This window comes from Notamacropus eugenii, chromosome 6 (assembly GCF_028372415.1).
Source record: "Notamacropus eugenii isolate mMacEug1 chromosome 6, mMacEug1.pri_v2, whole genome shotgun sequence".
NCBI lineage: Eukaryota > Metazoa > Chordata > Mammalia > Diprotodontia > Macropodidae > Notamacropus > Notamacropus eugenii.
Genome location: NC_092877.1, coordinates 377,994,992 through 378,016,097, shown reverse-complemented (window position 1 = coordinate 378,016,097; position 21,106 = coordinate 377,994,992). Strand labels below are relative to the sequence as shown.

Below are 21,106 nucleotides of genomic sequence, written 5' to 3'. Positions count from 1 at the left end.
GCATTTGGACTTTATTCTTGTGTACAGTGTCAGGCATTCATTTATGCCCAGTTTCTGCCACACTGTTGTCCAGTTTTCCCAGCAGTTTTTGTCATTTAGTGAGTTCTTATCCCAGAAGCCGGGGTCCTTGGGTTTATGAAACAGTAGATTGCTATATTCATTGACTCCTGTGTCTTGAGTACCTACCCTATTCCACTGGTCTACCCCTCTATTTCTTAGCCAGTATGAAGTGGTTTTGATGATTATTGCTTTATAATAAAATTTGAGATCTGGTAGCGCTAGTCCACCTTCCCTAGCATTTCTTTTCATTAGTTCCCTTGATATTCTGGACCTTTTGTTCTTCCACATGAATTTTGATATTATTTTTTCTAGCTCTAGAAAATGATTATCTGGTGTGATACTGAATAAGTAAATTAATTTAGGTAGAATTGTCATTTTTATTATATTGGCTCAGTCTACCCATGAGCAACTGATGTTTTTCCACTTCCTTAGATCTGACTTTATTTGTGTAAAAAGTGTCTTGTAATTGTGTTCATATAGTCCCTGGGTTTGTTTTGGCAGATAGACTCTCAGATATTTTATAGTGTGTACTGTATCTTTAAATGGGATTTCTCTTTCTATCTCTTGCTTGTTGGGCTTTGTTAGTAGTATATAGAAATCTACTTCTCTCTTGTTCTATCTTTGCTTCCACATGGGGTAGACTTCCAACTCCCTTAGAATGTCTACCTGGCAAAAGGTAAGTTCTCTCAGGACAGTGGTTACTTCCTTTTTGTCCTGGGATCCACAATGCCCAGTAAATAGTAGGTGCTTGTTGATTAATTGGTGCTGAGTTGTCCAACTTGTTCAGGAACTAAGTGGTCATCTTGGACTGTCTGAATACATTGTAATTGGGCTTCATTTTTCAGTATCACCCCATAGGCCACACTGTCTCAGAAGAACTGTGTATGTGTTTGTGTGTATGTATGTAAGTATGTGATCAGCCACAGCTGGACACACTGAAATTTCACTTTACGATGGTGATGTCATTTTGGTCCTCTTCGAAGACGAAGGACAACCACCAACCATGTATGTGGGATGTGTGTATGTGTGTATGTGTGTGTGGGGGAAATGAGTGCAGCCCAACATCCACATTCACCAGATGCTTGCACAGTCCTTGGGGATAGAGAGAGATGCCAAATGGAGATAAGACATGACTTATTCCTTCTTGGAGCTTATGGCCCAGTAAGGGGTATTTGACACTCAGATATATAATTTTGTGTCATGTATATGTATATATGTATATATGTATATATGTATATATATATGCATTGGTGTTTTAAAAACATGCTACATGAATTAGAGAGAAAAGGTTGGGGGAGGGGAAGGGAGGATCAAGGGTGCTTCATGGAACTTTGAAAGAACATTACAGGGTCCTCTAGAGCCTGCAAGGATAGTAGAGCGAGCGTTTGTCTGGTCCACAGGGTCAAACTGGAGGCCTGCCACAAGTAGCCTGCAAAACTCCAGAGTAATGTGGAAATGTTTCACAGAATAAATACAAATATAATATGACAGGATGTTAATTTGTGGTCAGTATGCTGCCCGTGGGAATCTGTTTCAGTCTGAGTTTGACACCATTGAACTAGTCCAACCCTCTTATTTGAAAGGCAGGGCAAAGCTCAGAGTGGAGAAAGAACTACAATCTAAGATGGGAGACAGGCTGTGCACATGGGTGCAATGGGGACTTTAGTGTAGCTGGAACAGACTGAGGAGTTGTATTTAGCTCAGTGACCCTTGGGTTCTAAGCAGGAAAGACATGATTGGACTGTGTCCTTCTGCCCTCCTGCCCAGTGGGACACACCATCACCTATGGTGTGAACCTGCCTTGGTGCCTGAGCAGGGAGGCACCCATGCCTGGCTTAGCAGCCATGAGTGAACACTTGGACACTTACGTGATCTCACAGTGACTGATTTACTTGGGACGCTGCTGAATTTGGCACTGATTCTTCCCCTGCCGTCCACCAGCTCAGTAAACCTGAGAAACGAGAGCCAAGAAGAACCAGTGTAAAGGTTGTAAAGGGCACAGCGCTGGGTCTGGAGTCAACAAAACTCATCTTCCTCAGTTCAAATCTGACCTCAGACATGCACTAGCTGGGCGACCCTGGGCAAGTCACTTCTCCTGTTGGGTTTAGTTTCCTCATCTGTAAAATGAGCTGGAGAAGGACATGGCAAACCTCTCCAGTGCCTTTGCCAAGAAAAACCCAAATGGGGTCAAGGAGAGTCAGATACAAGTGAAACTACTCCAGAGCAACAACAAAGGCTGAAATCGTCCCATCACAGGAACCAGTCCTGTGAGTCCCTCAGTGCTCTCTGGCCCCCTACCTGTGGAGATGTGCTTTCTCTGCCATGCCACCCCCAGCAGCCTGGATGAGCACTCTGCCCCTGCTTCCCCTTCATCTAGTTAATTCCCCCCAGGAGGTCCTTGTTAAGGAAGGTGCCCAGGCCAGCTGCACCTTCCTTGCTGTCTGTCAGCCCCGCATGACTACCTTTCTCTCCTACTTGCCCCCACCCTTATCATCTTCTTCTAACATGGTGTTTTCCCCTATTAGAGTAGAAACTCTTTGAGGGCAGGGACTGTGTTTTTGCTTGTTTGTATTTCCAGTGATGAGCATGGTGCTTGGCACAGAGTAAGGCCCTTGATAAAGGCCTGTTGCCTTATATGCATTGGAATTAGAGGAGTCCAAGGTGACTTGGACAGATTGGTGATTTCCCAGCCACATGTGAGCACATACATGTGTACACACATATGTAGGCAAGAGCAGCCCTGGCTTCTTTCTATCCATTTCCATTTGTCTTTGAATGTTGAGCCCCAGGAACCCCTGCACTTTTGGTAGGAAGAAGTTTAGACTCCCCAGTATTTCTCAGTGTGGCATCAGAGAAAGCAGAGAATGTGTACCCATGTGGAGAGTCCTGATTTTCTCATGTTTAGGGGATTTGCCATTTTCTAGATGCACCACATAGCCCTAGGCAGGCCGGTCTCATCTCTGGTCCACTGTTATTCCCTCTTTTGTCAAATCAGGCTTAATGATCTTTATGGTCCTGCCTCAGTGTCCTTCTATGAACATTCAGAGGAGAGTATGTGGAATTCAGGGCCTCAGAAAGAGGAAGTGATTCCGCCACTTGAGGTCTCTCTCCCCAAAAAGCCCTTTAGCAATGGCCTCTGGGCATTTGTCATTTTACTTGAAACTGTGTTTCCCATGGTCCTGCCACAGTGAACTTGAGTTAGACCCTTGACACATTCAATTCATATCATTACCATCTTCAGAGAGCACAGGGAGTCAGGCTTATCCTCCCAGCTGGCTGAACGCAAGGGAGGAGGAGCAGGGTAACATCATCTTATGTCTTGGTGCTGCACTATGGTTTGCAGAGAGCTTTCCAACAGCCCCATTTCCAAATGGAGGAAATAGGCTCAGAAAGAGGAACTGATTTATCCTGGGTCACACAGTGAGGATATTTTAAGACTTTAAACCCAAGCCTTCATGAGTCCCAAGTTCTGCATTCTAGGTTAGAAATTCTGTTTTCAAAAGACGCATGCCATGGTTTGGGTAGGTGGGTATTTGTGTGGCAAAACTAGGAGCTGATTTGTAGGAGGGTAGTGTTCCTTGCATGGACTCTTCAGCTGATCAGGAGAAAACATGGCGGCAAGAGGCTATAAAATCGGCATTGAGCTGGCTGGTGGTGGCCCTCCACTGGCTAAAAAAATAGCAGAAGGAAATTGGCTGCCAAAAGCTTTAGGAGAGTAGGAGGCTGAGCAGAACAGAGGAAAGGACTTCAGAAATTGTCTGGACTGTCCCACTGTGGTCTGCTTGACCAAACTCCAATGTCTCGTTCCTACCCTTTGCGACAATGTTGGATATGATCAGTCTTTATCCTAGGCATCCATCTGGGGCAGCTGGCTGGCATACTGGGTAAATCATTGGATTTGGGTGGCAGTGTTTCAAACACTCACTGGCTGTGTGGCCCTGGGCAACTCAACCTCTCTCAGACTCGTTTCCTCATATGTAAAATGAGGATAGTAGTAACACTGCCTCACAGAGTTGCTACAAGGAATGAATGAAACACCATTTGTAAAGTACTTTGCAAACCTTAAAACACCATATAAATTCAGGCTGTTATTATTATTGTAAGGTGAATGAGTCTGTGACCCAAAGCCAGCATAAGGGATGGAGACCTTTCCATTTCTGAACTGGTTCATTTGTAAACCTCTCAGAGGAAAAGGTTTTTCAGCTGTGTTTATGTGGAAAGTCTTGTGGGCTTGGGGGGGGGGGGGTGTTAATCCCACCTGGGAGTCTGGGATGGTTCTTCTGAAGCCTCGTGGTCAGCCAGCAGCCGGAGATCAGGCACAAAGGATGGGGGCAGTCTGTTTCTTAGCACTCTGGGGTGCCCTCCTTGGCCCCATCTTCTTTCAGAAGATCCATCCCTCTGTGCTGCAGAGAAGGGGAGCAGAAAGAAGCCCCTGACTCATGGGCTCTGTTATGTCTACCCATCCATCCTTTTCCAGCCCACGTCCTAGGGGTGGCCCTGATGAGAGTTCTTTCCCTGGGTCTTAAGACTGCAGACAGGAGGGTGCCTGGTTTAGACTGTGTGTTACTCTGGTCACACATAGCGGAAGGCACTGACAACTTTGAGCTGAGCCCTATCTGGCAGAATCTGTTCTAGGGATAGGTTTCAGGTCCTCAGAAGTAGCTCCCTCATGCTCCTCTCGCCACCAGCCTCCTCTCCCTGTTCTCCACATGCAGGTCTTTCCTTGGGGCACATGTTAACTGCCAGGTGTTAGCACTTTCTCATCATTATGTGATTCTGGTCCACCCGACCCTGTAATATCTTTAGGTTAATGTGACTGTTCTCTTTTATCCACCCTGATTTCAATTTTTTTGTCATTGTTTTTCTTTCTTCCTTTAACAGATTTAATTGATATCTATTTTTTATGTCTCCTAAATTTTCTCCTGTATTCCTCCTCCTCCTCCTTCTTAGAGTACCATTTGCTTTAATAAAGAATTTTGAAAAAAAAGAAAAATTTAAAAAGAGTTGCATTTTTCAAATCAGATGAAATATATAATTTCTAGATTTCTTGGCATTATATGGATACAAATGGAGCACAGAGGTTGTCCACTGGTTTTCTCTCATTTTCTCTACATGTCTAGGCCATCTCATTTTCTGATGATAACAATTTGTACCTCTTCTCCTGCACAGTTCTTCATTGGTAATATGTTATAGGATGCTCACGCCCACCATCTGTCTGCCTCTCCATTTCCTCTATCAAAGATAATGGCCTAAAAACGATCAGGCATTGACCCTTTTCCTTTATTACTCAGTTTGCCCTGGATCAGTTTTTCTTATTTGCACATTGATGTCAGGGTCCTATAGGCTCTGACCGCCAGACGCCCCTGACACAGACATGCCCCTTCTTGAGGACATGGCTATGATTTTCTTGTGATGGTCATCACTGCCCCAGCTTCAAGACCTCTAGCCACTTGCAGAACAGCCTCTTCCATGAGACTCTCCTAGGAGATGCACACATATAGGCATTCAGAGAGATGTGCTGTATCACCAGACTCTCCAGGACATCACTGTTGTGCCACATGTAATTCTCATCTCGCTCGCTTGTCAGCCCTCCTGACAACATAGTTAGCTCTGCACCGTGAAGGCCAGTTCAGAAACAGCATTCTAGAAGCCTGAAGTAGCTCTGTTTTTGGGAACTGGGGCACAGGCGTCCCGAGGATGGGCAGAGGTACTCATGCCCTTGCCAGGATCAGGGACCACAACTACTACCTTCCTTTCTGGCAGACCAGTTGCCCAGCCTTCCCAGGTGTACTAACAATTAACCATAAATAATCTGAAGTTTCTTTTATTCTGGTGTGTTCTAGACTCCTGGTCAGACTGGGAATACACTAAAGGCCAAATTCCATGTTTTGTATCCTCCACAACAGTTAGAATAGTGATTGGCATAAGGTAGGTCTTCTGGCTGAATGAGAGGAGCCTGCACTACATGTTACTTTTGGGAGAGATGTAGCATGCGTTTGCAATGGTTTGTTTGTTACCCCTGAAAACTCAGCCTGGAGGCTTGGCCTGAAGGGAATTTGCTGAGCTTGGTTTCTGGGAAGTGTCAGACCCTGCCTTACTCAACTAGTAAGGTATTTTGTGATAGCTGTGGTTTATAATGGTTCATGATAACAGATAGCATTTTGTATGCTAGACTCAGTCAATAGAGAGTAAGAAACTCTTGGTGAGGAGGAGACCCCTTTTCCCAGGGGCATCTCTTCCTCTACGATGAGGGATTCAAGGCGTTTGGCATGGAAGATGGTTCAGAACTTACAGGTTATAATGTACAGATGGGCAGGGTCGCTGTGCATTTGCCCTTGCTCTGTGTTCTGTACGGCAGTCACCGAGAGTCGATACCTTTGACCTGGCTGCAGATCACGCATGGTATAGGAGGTCAGCCTCCCATTGGGTACATAGCGGCTCTTCACACTCTGGCTTGTGGTCACATTGATGATATAACCCTCCACAGAAGCCCCTGGAGGTAGATTCTCCCAGACCATGTGGGCAGAAGTAGCAGTGACTTTTGATGCTGTCAGGTTTCTAGGAGACAGAGGACCTGTCCGAGGCATTGGTGTAACAGAAAGGGAAGGAGGAAAACTCATTACTGAAGGGATGGCATTTATATAGCAGCTTAAGGTTTGCAAAATGCTTTACAAACATTATCTCATTTGATCTTCATAGCAACCCTGGGAAGGATGTGCTACGATTATCCCTATTTTACAGTTGAGGAAACTGAGGCAAACAAAGGTGAAATTACTTGCCCAGGTTCACACAGCTACTAAGTGTCTGAGGCTGTATTTGAACTCGGGTCTTCCTGCTGAGAATTCTTTTGGCAAGGACAAAACATTATCTCTAACATTTGGCTTTTCTCATTTTTGCCCTTTTTTAGGGTGGGGGGGGGTTTCTTTTTTCTTTTTTAATTTTTAATTTTTTAACACAGTTTATAACAGATAAAACAATTCAAACTTTTGGTCAGGTGATACATCTTTTTAAAGCATTTACAATATGGACCACAAAAGAATTTTTTTTAAAACATTAACCAGCTGAGACACAAGTAATGTTTAAGTTGCTAACTTCACCAGCTCTTGACCTAATTGTCTCCACAGTATTGCTAAGAATTAAAGGACCCTAACTTATTGTTGGTCTAAAATCCTATGCCTAATAGCTTAATTTTAGACTTAACCTCAGATGTTCCCCTATCAATAATCTATAATTGAAAAAACCTTTTGACTATAGAAAATTGCCACCAAGAGTAGGGACATTGCAGAGATACAATATCTCCCCAACTTCGTGTCAGTTCCAGGCAGGATTAGATTATCCACTTACATTCAGTCAGGCTTAAGGTCTGCCAGGTGTCAGTGGGGAAACCCTTTTGCCCTTCTTAAAGCTAGAAGTGGGTGATCACAGCCTTTCTTCCCTGTGGCTGGTGAGCAGTTACCACCACCTCTGCTCTGCTGTGCCACTTGCTGGGTCAGCCTCACACGTGGTCCTGCTCAGTGATGGCTCCTTCTAGGAGTGGTGCCGTAGAAAAATGGGCTGTCTGGGGAGGAAGCTGGGCTCAAATCTACTTCAGTTACTTACTGCTGTGTGACCAGAGGGAAGTGATATCCTCCTCTGAGTCTCAGTTTCCTTCTCTGTAAAAGGAGCTGGTTGGCCTGGAAGGCTCCTGAGGTTGCTTTTAGGAAGCTCTAAATCTATGATGTGAGAAGAGAATTCTGCTCTTCCACCTCCCTGGGTTCCTTGGAACTGAGTTAGGGGGTTTTTCGAGGACTGAGTGCCATAAGCCAGCACTTCTTTCCTCCAAGGGCAGAAGACCATGGGAAGTCATTCGTTTCCACAAGGTTATTAGACCCTCCCAGGACACACAGGCCATTATCTGGGGTGGGATCCATAGGCAAGGGCAGTACTTTCTACATATAGATGTCTATTTAATGCTAGACAACCCCACTCTTCCTGTCACATGGGTCTTTGTGGTAAATCAAGTCATATGTGTTACAGAAAATAACTCTAGGCTCCTAAGTGATGGTGACCCTGCAGCTGCCTGCGTTGTCTGGGGCTAGAACGTGTCTATCCAGGGGCTAAATGAAGGTGTGAAAGGCTCCAGGCTCTTGCAGAGAGCTCAGAGCAGCCAAGGCAAGGGGAGGAGGATCTGATCCCAAGCCCATCGCATCATACTCACGAGTCCACACGTGGAAAGGTGCAGTGGCCAGGCTCTCTGAGGGATGGTCTTCTGTGCCCAGCCCACTGAGGGTGGCAACATGAATAATGTACCTCTCTCCTGGCAGCAGATCCCTGAGAAAAGGAGGGAGAGAGGACGAGCACAGTGACTGGTCTGCATCTTCACTTTGCTGACTTTCTTTAACAGTTTCTTTATGCTTTTCCTCTCTCTACTGTGTTGAGACTGGGATGCCCCAGAGCCTAGGTTTCTGTGCCTTGCACATAATTGGACACAGTAGGGTGAAGGTGTGACTGTTGGGCTTGATCAGGGCAAGTTTAGAAGTCTAGTGGGTAAAGTAAGGCATAGCATCCATTCCAGTTATCACCAGGCCAAACTATGGACATATCACCCATAATACAAATTCATATTGATAAAGTGCTTTGTAAAGCAAGTAATACTCAACAGAGGGGCCTCTTGTTGTCCAAAGTTAATTCATTTCTGTTGCGGTCTCACCAGAACGTGTACTTGTCAGTGGTACTGTCCAGCTCCACAGCATGGTCCTCCTGGTCCCCAAAGTGGCGGATAGACACACGTACTTTATTGACGGTGGAGTGCTTGACCTTGTGGAGAGCCCATTGGACTGTGATTGAAGAGGCTGTCACGTTGGTGATCTCAAAGCCCTCCACAGGCCGAGGCCCTGGTGGGATGAAGGAGCCACTGGTCAGTCACAAGCATCTGTTGGGTGGGAAGCTCAGGACTCTGGGGCAGGGCCTTGCAGAAGAAGGTACTTAATGAATATTTGTTGGATTGGACTGAATATAGTATTAGAATCTTAAATCAGTGATGAGTGAGGTAAGGGCTTAGGAACTGACTTGTGTTAAAGGGGTAACAGGAAGGACCACCAGAAGAAAGACCCATTTGTGCTAAAAGGATCCCCAGAAAACAGCTTGACATAGCTTTCTCTCCACAGGCACGTCATCTTATAGATGAGTGAAGTGACTTGTCCAAGGTGACAAAGACAAGTTTCAAGTCTTTGTTTACAATAAGAAGTGGATGAGGCCAGCAGAGAGCTTCGGAGACGTTTTTGAGGGCAGGGACTTTGTTTTCTCTTTGTATATTCCCAGCACATAGGACAGGTGCCTGGTACACAGTAGGTGCTTAATGAATGCTATCGAATTGAATTGGCTTTGGAATTTATTAGACAGTTTTTATAGGATCCTGGATTTAGAGCTGGAAGAGGTTATAGAGAGTTAAGCCCCCAGTACATGCTGCTTCCTACAACACCCCTAAAACTGGAGGGTGTTGACACCTACAGTGGAAGCTTTCAGTCTCTGTCTCGGGACATAAAACTCCCAACTCCAGCCCAGACGTGTTTGAGAGAGTAAAGTCCTGGGCGCTGATGGGAGAAGCATTGTGAGCAGTGTGCTGGTAGGCTTGAGGCCTGGGACTCCGGCAAGTTCCTTCTGTGGCTGGTGACACTCCCCCCCACCCCCGGCATTAGATTGTCCAGGTCTTGTCTGGACAGTTACCTTCATGATATCTCCCCACTGTTTAGCAAAGCGCCCGGCACGCAGTAGGTGCTTAGTGATTGCTTGTTAACTGACCTCTAAGTCTGGTACGTTAGGCACTATTCATGAAGATGTCAGGCAGTAGTGTCCCTGTGGACCCTGGTCAGACTATAACTGGCTGCCACGTTTTGTGAGGGAGATCAGTGAACTCTAGAACATCTCGGGGAGGGGCCCAGGCTGGCTAAAGAACTGCTCAGTCTTTAGAAGGGGACTATTCAGGGAGGCAGAGTTGTCTGAAGGGATGTTGTGTGAGAAACGGACCAGACCCTCATGAAGCTAGAGAACAAAGCAAGGCCCGATGGGTAGAAGATGAAAAGAGGCCCATTTGGGCTTGATATTGGGGGTAAACACTGAGCAAACGTCTTCCCAGAGTGCAGCCAGTAGATTCCTTGCTGTGGGGAGGTTGGGGAAGTCTTGGAGGGTATCCTTGTAGAGGGAGGAATGGGACTAGCTGGCCTTTTGTTGGAGGTCCCACCCAGTTCTCTGATTTCTGACTGTCAGACCCCCCCCCCCCCCAGCCCCACCCCACGTGTAGACTCACTAGTACGGGTGATGAGCACCACAGGTCGGCTGATGTCATTCTTGTTGTTGACGTTGCGTTTGACAGAGAAGACAGAGATGTTGTAGGCTTTGCCTGAGGCCAGGGCCCGCAGCTGGTGGGCAGAGTGGCTGCGATCTACAAAGTCAGTTCGTCGGTAGGAGCCGTCAAAGGAGGCATAGGTCACTGCGTAGCCATCTATCATCTGCTTGGCTGCTTGGTCCTCGGGGGGATGCCAGGAGATAGAGACCCCGCTGTCCTCCACCCTTTCCACCTTGAGTTTTGTGGGTGGTAGCAGCTCTGGAGGGTTTCAGCAAGCCCACGAGCAAAGAGAAAAGGGTAAAACAGGATATGAAAAAGATCCATGCCCTGCCGCAATGCTGCTCATGCTGGGGGCCATGGGACAAGAAATAGGAGGAGGGAGGAGATGCCAGCCAGGCTGGTGGGAGGCTGGAGGCTTTTGTTCTCAGAGCATCTTGGTGTGTTCAGGGAGGGATGGGAACCTTGTGAGGCCAGGCTGCTGGGAGAGACCCTATACATTCTTCCATCATGATCAATTTTGGAACAGTAGTAAGAGAGAACCATCCAGGACAATCACACGTTTGGAGGAAGTGGTCTGTGTATCATTGTTTGGTGGGTATTGAGGTCCCCGTTGGCATTTCCACTGTCCCTTTGAGTTTTGAAGGACAGGGGTCCCCATGCTTCTCCGCATTGCTCTGCATCCTCTTCCTCCCACCAGGCCCTTGAGCCAACCTTGCCTATCTCCCCTAGTAGGCTCAGCCTTACTCTGGCCACTTGTCCCTCAGGAGCCTAGCTGCGTCCCAGCCCATCTGTGTCCTTTCCCGATATCCTCAGGGACCGGTAACTCCCATAAAAACAACCTTGCATTTATTTTGTGTATGTGCTGTCTCCCCCATGGGGTGTTGGCTGCTCTAGCAGGTGGCCCATTCCATTTTGCCTTTTTAAGCCAAACATCTACAGCAGTGCCAGGCATACAGTAGGTGTTTAATAAATGCTTGTTGAACTGAATGACTGTTATAGTGGGGATTGGACTCGGGAAGAATGGGGATGACTCCCTTAGGGAAGAGATCCCTTGCTCTAATATTTGGTTTCCTGAGCTGAGGGAGCTCCCAGTTTTCCTTTCACAGCCCGCAAGTTCTACCAGGACTCTTCTAAGAAGAGGTCTCATCTCCCAGCGGTGTCCCAGTGGCCCTCGCCTCCCTCCCAGGGTTCCCCCCTCACTCCCCTCAGACCAAGGCTGCCCTGAGTACCAGAATCCATCCTCTGGTTGGCCTAGCACCCTCCGGCTTGGGGCTTGGTCCCTCACCCTGAGTTGGTGGTGCTTGGGCCTAGGTATGCCCTCTCCCTTTTACCTTTGGCGCAATTTCTGCCAGTGTATCCCACTTTGCAGGTACAGCTGTGGGATCCATTGCTGGAGAGACAGTAACCTCGGCCTCCACAGGGGTTGGAGAAACATGGGTCACTTACTGAATAAGAAAGGAAGAAGAGATTGAGGAAAAACTCTTGATTTTGTCATGGTACCACAGGTTCCTGAAGCCCCAAGTCCCCTTTCCATGCCATCCTTCTGTCCTTTAGCTGGGTCAGCAGTGAGTACCTTCATCACCTGGTATGTGCTAAATAATGTGAGACTGCTTTCTGTTGTGTCCGTCTTGTCTGATCTCAGCAACTTTAGAGAAGAGAGAAGCGTGGCAGGTGGTATTGGTTAAGGAAACAAACTAGGGTCTCCCAGGCATCCAGTGGCCTTCTGACTCCCAGCTTAGCACTTCCTACAACCCCATGCTTCCTGTCATAGTAAACTGCAAGTCAGGGGATTCTGAACTGGGAGTTCCAAAGTCACACAGTCCAGTGTTCTCATTTTACAGATGAAAAAACCGAGACCTGGAGAAGGGAAGATTGGAGTCGCACAGCTAGGAAATGGCAGAGCCAGGATTTGGTCTATAGTCTTTGGGCTTCAAATCTAGATCTTCTTTGGAGCCCGGCCTGTAGCCGACAGCGGGGCCTGGCTAAGTCAGGCCTTCTTCTCTTTTGTTGGGTGTCTTGGACCCCGGGGGCAGGCTGGGGAATCCTGTGGACCCTTTGTCAGAATCATGTTTTTAAAACCATAGAATAAAAAAAAAATACATAGGGCTGCATCAGAAATCAAATATATCAGAATATAGTTATTAAAACATTAAAAAACTAACTTCATGAGCTGCAGGTTAAGAGCCCCAGATCTGTGTATTGATTGCATAGGTCTGCCTGTTACCCAGTCATTGCAGAAATGTAGATGGAGGGTCTCTGGTGGCTGTTATGCTCAGGAGTCTCATGGGGACAATTTCTGGGCCCCAGTGACCCAGAGCCATACTCCTTTTCTGTTGTGGCTGTATTGGGGCAGAATGTAGCCCTGGGGGCTGACTGTCTGGGGAAGAGGAATGAGAGGTGATTCAGTGCTGTGGACTTGGACCCAAGAGACCTGGGTGTGAATCCCTCCACGAGCTCATCTTAGATCTCTTAGAGCCTCAACTTTCTCCTCTGTAAAATGGGATAATGTGGCATCTTCTTCCTGTGTCACTGTGGGGCTATCATGACAAGAACACTTTTTAAAGCGATTTTTAGAAGCACATTAATACAGTATGTAAATGTGTCTTAATTCTCATCGGGCAGAGTAGCCAGTACTCCCAGGGTGCACTTGGACTCAGTTCCATGATCAAATGAAATTCAGTTGACAAAATCAGGTCAGTTCTTGCATGTCTAACACTGTACTAGGTGTGGTGGGAATTAGGAAGGAAGGGCCCACGCCCCTGAATTTTACAGTCCAACCTGGGAATCAGAGCTCACAAATGGGAATGAACAGGGCAAGATAGGAAGTTGGCTGGCACTACTGGCTGGAGTGAGGAAGGGAGGGAGTCCAAGGAGGCAGATGCTGTTTGAAGTCTTCCAGAAAGCCAGTTAAGAAGCTGCCTTCAGCAGGGCATTCTGGACCACTGTGCCACAGTGCCACTCTGGGCCACAAGCACAGTAGTTCATACTGTCCTTAGAGACCCTAAGAGGAGGCTTCTTATGCCCATTTTACAGGTGAGGCTCAGAGCATTCAGTCAACCAGCCTCTTATGGATACATTGACAGCAGATGCAGGGAAACTGAGCCTGGAGCTTGGGATTCTGACCTCAAGTCTTGGTCTGCAACCCACAGGGCTGCTTCTCAAAAACCAGGGAAGTCTCAACTGCTAAGTGTGAACCAGAAGTATGGCCACACCCGTGCACATCTTACCTATCTCACAGTGGTAGCCAAAGAAACCTTCGGGGCAGACACACAGATAGGAGCCCCCATCATTCTCGCACTCTCCTCCATGCTGACAGGGCCCTGAGTCACAGGCATCCACTTCTAGAGAATCCCCAAAACACACACAGCAGTGAAAACAGAATCTCAGTTTGAGGCAGGCCTCAGGTGAGAGGAGAAGGGAGGGGAAAAGGGAAGAAGGAGGGAAGGGAGAGCTTTGGGGAGTAACAGAGCATGGCCACTCAGGTGCCTTTTCCTAGCTTAGGCCCTCACACAGCTGGCTTGGTAGTTCTAAGGATTAGTGTTGAAGGCAAAGCAGATTTAACATTGGAGGGCTGGGAGAGATGACGGAAAGAGTGCGGAGCAGCTGTGTGTCTACCAGTCTCCTTCAGGAGAGTCTTACCTTTTTCACAATGGATTCCAGCAAAGCCATCAGGACACTGGCAAACAAAGGCTGCTGGGAGATCTTTGCAGGTCCCTCCATTTTTACAGGGATCTGACTGGCATTCATCAATCTCTGTTCAGAAATCAGAAGGGTTTATGTACACAGTCATTACATGCTTGTATATACACCCATTCTGAAAGACTGGTGAGCAAGAAAAGCCTTGCTCTTTTCCCTCCTCCAGTAAATAATTCAGGACCTAGTGTGGGCATGGCAAGTTATGGTGGCAGAGTTGGGGAGGGGTAGAATATCAGGTCTGTACCTGGGGTGGGGTACAGATATGGAGAGAAGTGGTTGGCACTGTTGCTTCAGAGAGGTGTCCAGACAGCTCTCAAGAAAGATGTTAGGACAGTAACATTTGGGCTAGCAAGGGCCTGACTGCTGACTTCAGACCATCCCCATTTCATTTCAAACTAGACACCACCCAAACAGAAGACCCACTGCCTTCCCCTGTCTCCCTTCCCAGCCTGGCCACTTCCTTGTGGGCACTGCCATGCTTCCAGTGACTCCTTCATCTCCCTTAGCCACGATCTAAAGTCAGTCACCAAGAGCTATTTATTCTGCCTTCACAACCTGCCATGTGTCTGACCCACTTTCTTGATTTTTCCAGCCACCCCCTAGGGCAGACCTTTCCTAGAGAAGTCCCCTCCCAAGGACTAATCTCTCCTCTCTCCCATCCGTCCTCCCTTCCGCTGCTAAAATAGTCTTCAATCATATCCTTCACCTGCTCAGAAAACCTCCAGTGACTAAGTGTTGTCTTCAGGATAAAACACGCCCTTGGCACTGAGAGCTCTGGCTGTCTGGCTGCAGCTTCCCTTTCTAGGCCATTCCACACTCTTCCCTCTTAGCCAAGTCCTAGCTTAACTGCCCTTCCTTGTTGTTCCATCTCTGGGTTCTAGACCTCTACATGGACCAGCCTGCTTTGTCAGCTGCTTCCTGCCAAATTTGGCTTCTGAGCTCTTCCTAAGGAGGAGCCTTTCTTGATTCCTAGATTTGCTCCCTTTCTCCTCAAATTGCCCAGTTTTTTTGTTTCCGTTTCCTCATTAAGTAGAGTCCACAGATAACCTTCTGTTTTTGTCTTCTTCTCCTCATTGTTGAGTGTGGTGTTTGCACACAGTAGGTGCCTAATCCATGGTCGATGGACTTGACCCTTTCACCACTGAGGTTAGCAGGGGATGAAAAGCAGCTGAAAACCGTCAGACTCAGCTGCAGAACCGCACTTGCCACTGTTGGGCAGGCCCGCTCACGTTCTTTCAGGATTTCTCCCATCTGTCATTTCTCTTTTCCTTTGGACCTCTGATTTCATCAGTGTAGGGAGCTCCAGTGAGGAAGCTGCATACATGGGCAGCTGAGCGCTGCTCTGGGCTTCAAGGGTCATAAGACGGGAGTGCCTAAGGCCAAGGCATCCTGACTCTTGGTGGCCTTTCTGCATGTGGCAACATTGGCACACCGTGCCAGTCAGGGACCATGGTGGGTTCAGTTGTTCCACAGTTGGTAGGGGCCCCCGTAGTTTCCAGGTTTTTTTGATAGCACAAAAAATGCTGCTGTGAATAGTATGTGTATAGGTCTACATCTGTCTCTCTAACGTTGCTCTTTGTGCTTCATTCTCAAAGAGGACCATGACATCAGGTGATGCCATGACTTGCAAGTGAATTGGATTTAAGTGAGGCAGGGCTGTGCAAAGTCACCAGCCTCACTTTCTTCTTCTGAGCCATTTGGGTCCAGTGATCAGTTACAGACCAGGATGACTGGGGATGGCTCTGGGTCTAGCTACATATATGTATATGTATGTGTATATATATATGTGTGTGTGTGTATATTTATATATATATATGGATAGATATAAAATTGTGTGTGTCTGTGTATAGATAATATATACATAAGTATAGACCTGTGACCTTTCCTTCTCTCATCGACCTTGCACACAAGGTCCTGATGTTATACCTTACCAAGAGTGACCCTAACCTGAATATGGTCACAGAAGTCCTCCCCTTCCTACTCTGTAGCTGGCAGAGTATTCTTTCAGGGTTCATGGGACTTTCTCTTACCCAGCTCGCAGTGGGGTCCTGTGAATCCTGAGCCACAGATGCAGAGGAAGCTGGCGATTCGGTCCTTGCAGGAGCCTCCATTCAGGCAAGGTTGGGATTCACACTCATTGATTTCTAAAAGAAGTATTGGGCATTGATGGAGAAGAGAGGATGAAAATAGTATCTTTAGGACAGGTTTGGGGGCAGTCTGATATAGGTCAAGAGAGGGGTGGCTTTCAAGTCAGAAAGTCCTGCCTCTGTCACTTACAGATCAGGGGACCCTGGGCAAGTTGCAGTCTCTCTGAGATCGAACATGCAGAAAAGGAGCTGACCTGCTTTGGATGAGGGATTTTCTTCATCTGAGAATTTCCTACACCAAAAATCATAGGTCCATTCCCTATCCCCCAACCTTGTTAGGAGGATTTGGGGAAAATCCAGTGACAAACCTTGAGAAACCTATGAGAAAGTCCAAAGTAGGGATAGGAATCTCTGGTGTGATGGAGATGTGGCTATTGGCCTGGAAGCCAAAATGAAATTGGGGCTCACTGGAGATGACTGCCCCGGAAAATGGCTTCAGTCCTTTCTGAAACTGGGGAGAACATCTGCAAGGCTTATCACCTTGTGCAAAGCTGGTCTGTTTGCCCTTCCCCCCAAACCTGGAATGGCTTCCCCCCCCCTTAGCTCCATGTCTGGGAACCCTTTGTTTCCTTTAAGGCTCAGAGTGGCTGCCCACCTTACGTGGGAAGCCCTTGCCCTCTTCTGTAGACTGCTGACTTGTTTCAGGATCTATACCTTGACTGTGTCAAACTCTCAGGTCACTTTTGCAAGTGACAGTAGTGATGCTGATTTATAATGATGATAATAATAGCTAGCATTTATAGGCCATTTTACATAGACTTTCACAACCATGTTGTGGGTTGGGCACTATTGTTTTCATCATTTTATAGATGAAGAAACTGAGGTAGACAGAAGTTAAGGGATTTTCCCAGGGTCACAAAGTAGTGAGTGAGGCCAGATTTGAACTCAGGCCTTTCTTGCTCTAACTGAAGCAGCTTTTGTTTTGGGTGGAGTTACTTTGTTTGTACAGACACTGCTTTAGCTGGGGGTGCTCTAGATTGCCAGGGTTGGAAGGAACCTTAGAATATAGACTGTTAGCACAGAGGAGTCTAGACCTAGAATAACCTTCAGAGAACATCAGCTAAAAAGTAGGGGCATTTCTTCAGTGCTGATTACTTGTGATGGGCTTTATCCATATTCTTTTCTTTGAAGACCACAACATTCCTGTGAAGCAGGTAGGAAGAGTATCATTCCACCCATTGTACAGATGGGCTAGTCGCTCAAGGTGGGTGGGGGCTGTGACAGGGTTTGGGGCTGTCTAAATATCACAGCTTGTTAGTGGGATGTCCAGTTTTTAACGAGATGTCCTACTGAAGCACAGCCAGTCAGGAATGCTGGGAACAGCTCTGCATTGAGAATCAAGAGAACCGAATTGTGGTTCTTCCTTTGCCACCACTGTGGGAATCGCTGCAGGGAAGTCCCTTCGCCTCCCTGGGCCTCACTTTCTTTAGCAGATTGAGGAGTTTGGATTACATGGTCTCCGAGGTCTGTCCCAGTTCTCATATCATAGGACCATAGATTTAGAGCTGGACTTTGTAGGGCATCAAGTCCAGCAATTTCATTTTACAGATGAGAAACTGAGGCCCAGAAAGAGGAAAAGACTTGTCTTGGGTTATATGAGTAGTGATTTTGGAACCTGGTCTTCCCAACCTTCATCTAATATGCCCACTCCTAGGCTCTCCCCTCTCTGTGTTATGTGGCTCAGAATTAGCTAGAGCAGTGAGGGAGGGTATAAACTTGGGGTTCTCTGGCCTTTCCACCCCCCAGCCCTTGGGGAGAAGCTCAATGTATTCACAATGGAGCCCAGTCACCGTCACAGTGCGGGGGTTCGCTCCAGAGTCCGTGTGCTCTGCACACTCTGGGGTTGTTCCCAGAGCTGAGGACATAGCCCTCTTCACACTTGTATTCAGCCAGGGAGCCCATCTTGGTGGAGTTAAACCTCACTTGGGTGTTCTTCACTGAGCTGGGTGTGCCGCAGTCCACCTCTGAGGGGCGAAGAACAGATGTGGGACATGGGGAAAAGAAAAGCCACAGTTACTCTGAGAGAGCTCGAGGTCTCTTGGGGAGAGAAACTTTAGAGCATGCATGATTGGCGTACAGGCATTTGGAACCAACCAGGAAAAAGAAATCCATTCACTCATTGTGAAACTCATTCCCTTAATAAATGTGCTAGGTGTAGGGTAGGATCAAAAATAAGCAAATGATATGGTTTTACCCCAGGGAGGTCTCACACTTGGAAGATGCCTCCTGGGACCTCAGCACCTCATGGCTCCCCGCCTTGCTAACTCCCTACTCTTGTCTTGCCTCAGAGGGCTGGCTGAGTTGTCTGGGATGGGTGGGGTCCTTCATGGCTCTCTGTCCTTTCCCCGCTCCTCCTTTTCTTAGAACAACTTCCATTTCTGTGGTATTGAAAAGTTTACAAAAAGGCCTCTGGCTTACACCACTCCCACCCCCATCCCCGTGGAGGGAGGGCCTCAGGTGGAGAAACAGCCCCAGGGAGAAGAGATGACTTATCTAAGATCAGAGAAGTGGGCCTGGGTGGGAACTAGGACTTCAACCCAGGATTCCAAGTCTTCTTTCCATGGTACCTTTTCCTCTGCTTTCTGGGTCCCCCCCTATCCCCCCCCTGCTATAAAGGGGGTCTTTAAGGCAGGGTTAAGAACCTTCAGCTCCCAGATGGGAGGGTAGACTTTCTGCAGGAGGTCTCTCCCTGTGCTCCCAGCTGCCAGTGCCTTCCCCTGTAAGATTGCCTTCCATCTGCTCTACGTGTACCTTCTAGGTGCCTAGCTACTATACATTGTCTCTGCCTTGAGGGCAGAGACTGCCATTGCTTTTCCCCAGAATTTAGCACAATTCCTGGCATGTATAAATGCGTAATTCATTATTGGGCCCTTACCTGACTGGCAGCGCTTTCCAGTGTACCCAGTACGGCAGTGGCAGCTGTAGTCTTTGCCAAGATCGTTGCATGTGGCGCCATTTTCACAGGGGCTCATAAAGCAAGGAGAAGGAGCTGGAAAGGGACAGTCAGAAAGGAAATAGAACCCACCCAGACCTCAGTGTAAATGGCCTCAGTTAGAGTCCTTATGGGTCACACTCTGGAATGGACCTTGGGAATTGTGGCAAAATGCAACGTCAGAGGATGCAACTTGTTGCCACGGCAGCTGCTAGCACAGGTCACTCCATTGCACATGCCTCTCTGATGGAAGCGATCAGAGGTCCTTGGTCCATGGTGATGACCTCCGTAGATGGGAGATGTAGCTAAACTTTCAAAGTGCAGTGTTCTTTCCTTTGCCTCATTCTCTAACTCTTCCTGTCAGTGACCTGATGAGCTCACAAATGGCTCATCCAATTTGTGGATGGCACGAGAGGAAAGGAGAGATTCTGGATGACAGAATTGTGATCCCGAAATGTATCTGACTGGAATAATGAGCTGAATCTGATGGGGACAAATAGGGAACTCTCCTCGGGGGTGATTGGAAGCCCAAGAGGCATCACCTGTGTAATGGGGCAGCCACAGGGCAGATTGTGACATTAGGCTGTGTGACCTGCAACAAGGCAAGTCATCATCGCGCTTTGCAGTGCCCTGGTCAGACCAGACTATGTCTGGAGCAGGTGTTCACTTCTGGGCCTATAGTTTAAGAGAGACACTGACAGATGTTTAGAGAGTGGTGACCAGACTGGTGAAGGGTCTTGAAACCACGTGATATGAGGATCTTCAGTGGAAAGACCTGGAGAAAAGATGTTTAATCTGAAGAAATAAGACTTGGGGAAAACATCATAACTATCTCCAATTTCTCTCTTGCTTTGAGGAGAAAAGACAAGACTCCTGTTTGACTTTAAGGACATTTACAGTCTGAATTCGGCTTATCTTTCTAGGATTACTGCAAATTACTCTCTTTACACTTAAAATTTACCCTCCAAACTGGCCTGTTCGTTATTTCCTCTGCATGACATTCCATCTGTCATCACCATGCCTTTGCCCAAGCTATCTCTCATGTCTGGAATGCTCTCCCTTATCACCTTCATCTCATAGACTCCTTAGCTTCCTTTAAGGCTTCACTCAAACACCGCTTTCCACAGGAAGACTGTTGTGATGGATCCCCCCAGTTTCTAGAACCCTCCACCCAGAAATTATTTGCCATCAATATTGTATCTATTTTGCATTTACTTTTTGGAATCTCCTGTTCTCCTGTCATTGAAGGCAGGGACTGTTCTGGCCTTTATCATCATACCCACAATACCTAGCACAATGGCTGGTACACAGCAGGTGCTTAATAAGTACTTCTCAAGTGGATATGGAGGGTGGTCATGTGGAAGGGCTAGGCCTCTCAGAGCATTGCTGGAAGTTGCAGACAGGCATATTGAGGCTTGATTTGAGGATGCACTTCCTAACAGTGATGGCTGACCCCAAATGGAATGTAGTGTTTTGGTTTTTCCCAAGAGTTTCTGCAGTTCCCATCACTGGAGATGTTTAATCCAGGGATAACTGACCACTTGCCAAGGAGGCTGAAGAAGGAATCCAGGTCTCAGTGACCTCTATGCTTTTTGTGAGATACTATGATTCTCTGCTTGGGAGAACTTCTCCTTCCCCCCACATCCTTCCCTAACATGGTCTAGTATCCTTCTGGAAACACATGTTGGAGATAGTGAGTGATCAAAGAGGTGTCACTAGATTTCATATAGTGGGAGCTGCCCGGACCTTGTCATAGGACTTTCTCCATCAAACACTTCCATCCACAAGTCAGCTGGACATTGGTCATGGCATATAAGTGTTCTTTGAATCTGAGGTTCTGTGAGTCATTGTTCGTGGGATCTAAAGATCCAATCCCTAAGCAGCCTGGTGTGAGATCAGAAATGTTGGGGTCTCCAGTGGGCCTGCCAAAGTACTGCCCCCATCTTG

General features: G+C 47.3%; 1 protein-coding gene across 1 annotated transcript in view; it reads right to left on the bottom strand.

Moving 5' to 3' along the window:
• The window catches only part of SNED1 (sushi, nidogen and EGF like domains 1), a 104,731-nt gene that overhangs the window by 15,556 nt on the left and 68,069 nt on the right, over positions 1-21,106 (bottom strand). The window contains exons 16-27 of the mRNA XM_072618790.1: positions 19,103-19,216; positions 18,018-18,191; positions 16,111-16,224; positions 14,024-14,137; positions 13,612-13,725; positions 11,716-11,829; positions 10,346-10,642; positions 8,750-8,933; positions 8,258-8,370; positions 6,353-6,634; positions 4,319-4,463; positions 1,929-2,011 (exon numbers count right to left, since the gene is read on the bottom strand). Of these exons, the coding sequence (XP_072474891.1) occupies positions 1,929-2,011; positions 4,319-4,463; positions 6,353-6,634; positions 8,258-8,370; positions 8,750-8,933; positions 10,346-10,642; positions 11,716-11,829; positions 13,612-13,725; positions 14,024-14,137; positions 16,111-16,224; positions 18,018-18,191; positions 19,103-19,216 (1,848 nt within the window). The remainder of the gene's footprint in view (positions 1-1,928; positions 2,012-4,318; positions 4,464-6,352; positions 6,635-8,257; positions 8,371-8,749; positions 8,934-10,345; positions 10,643-11,715; positions 11,830-13,611; positions 13,726-14,023; positions 14,138-16,110; positions 16,225-18,017; positions 18,192-19,102; positions 19,217-21,106) is intronic.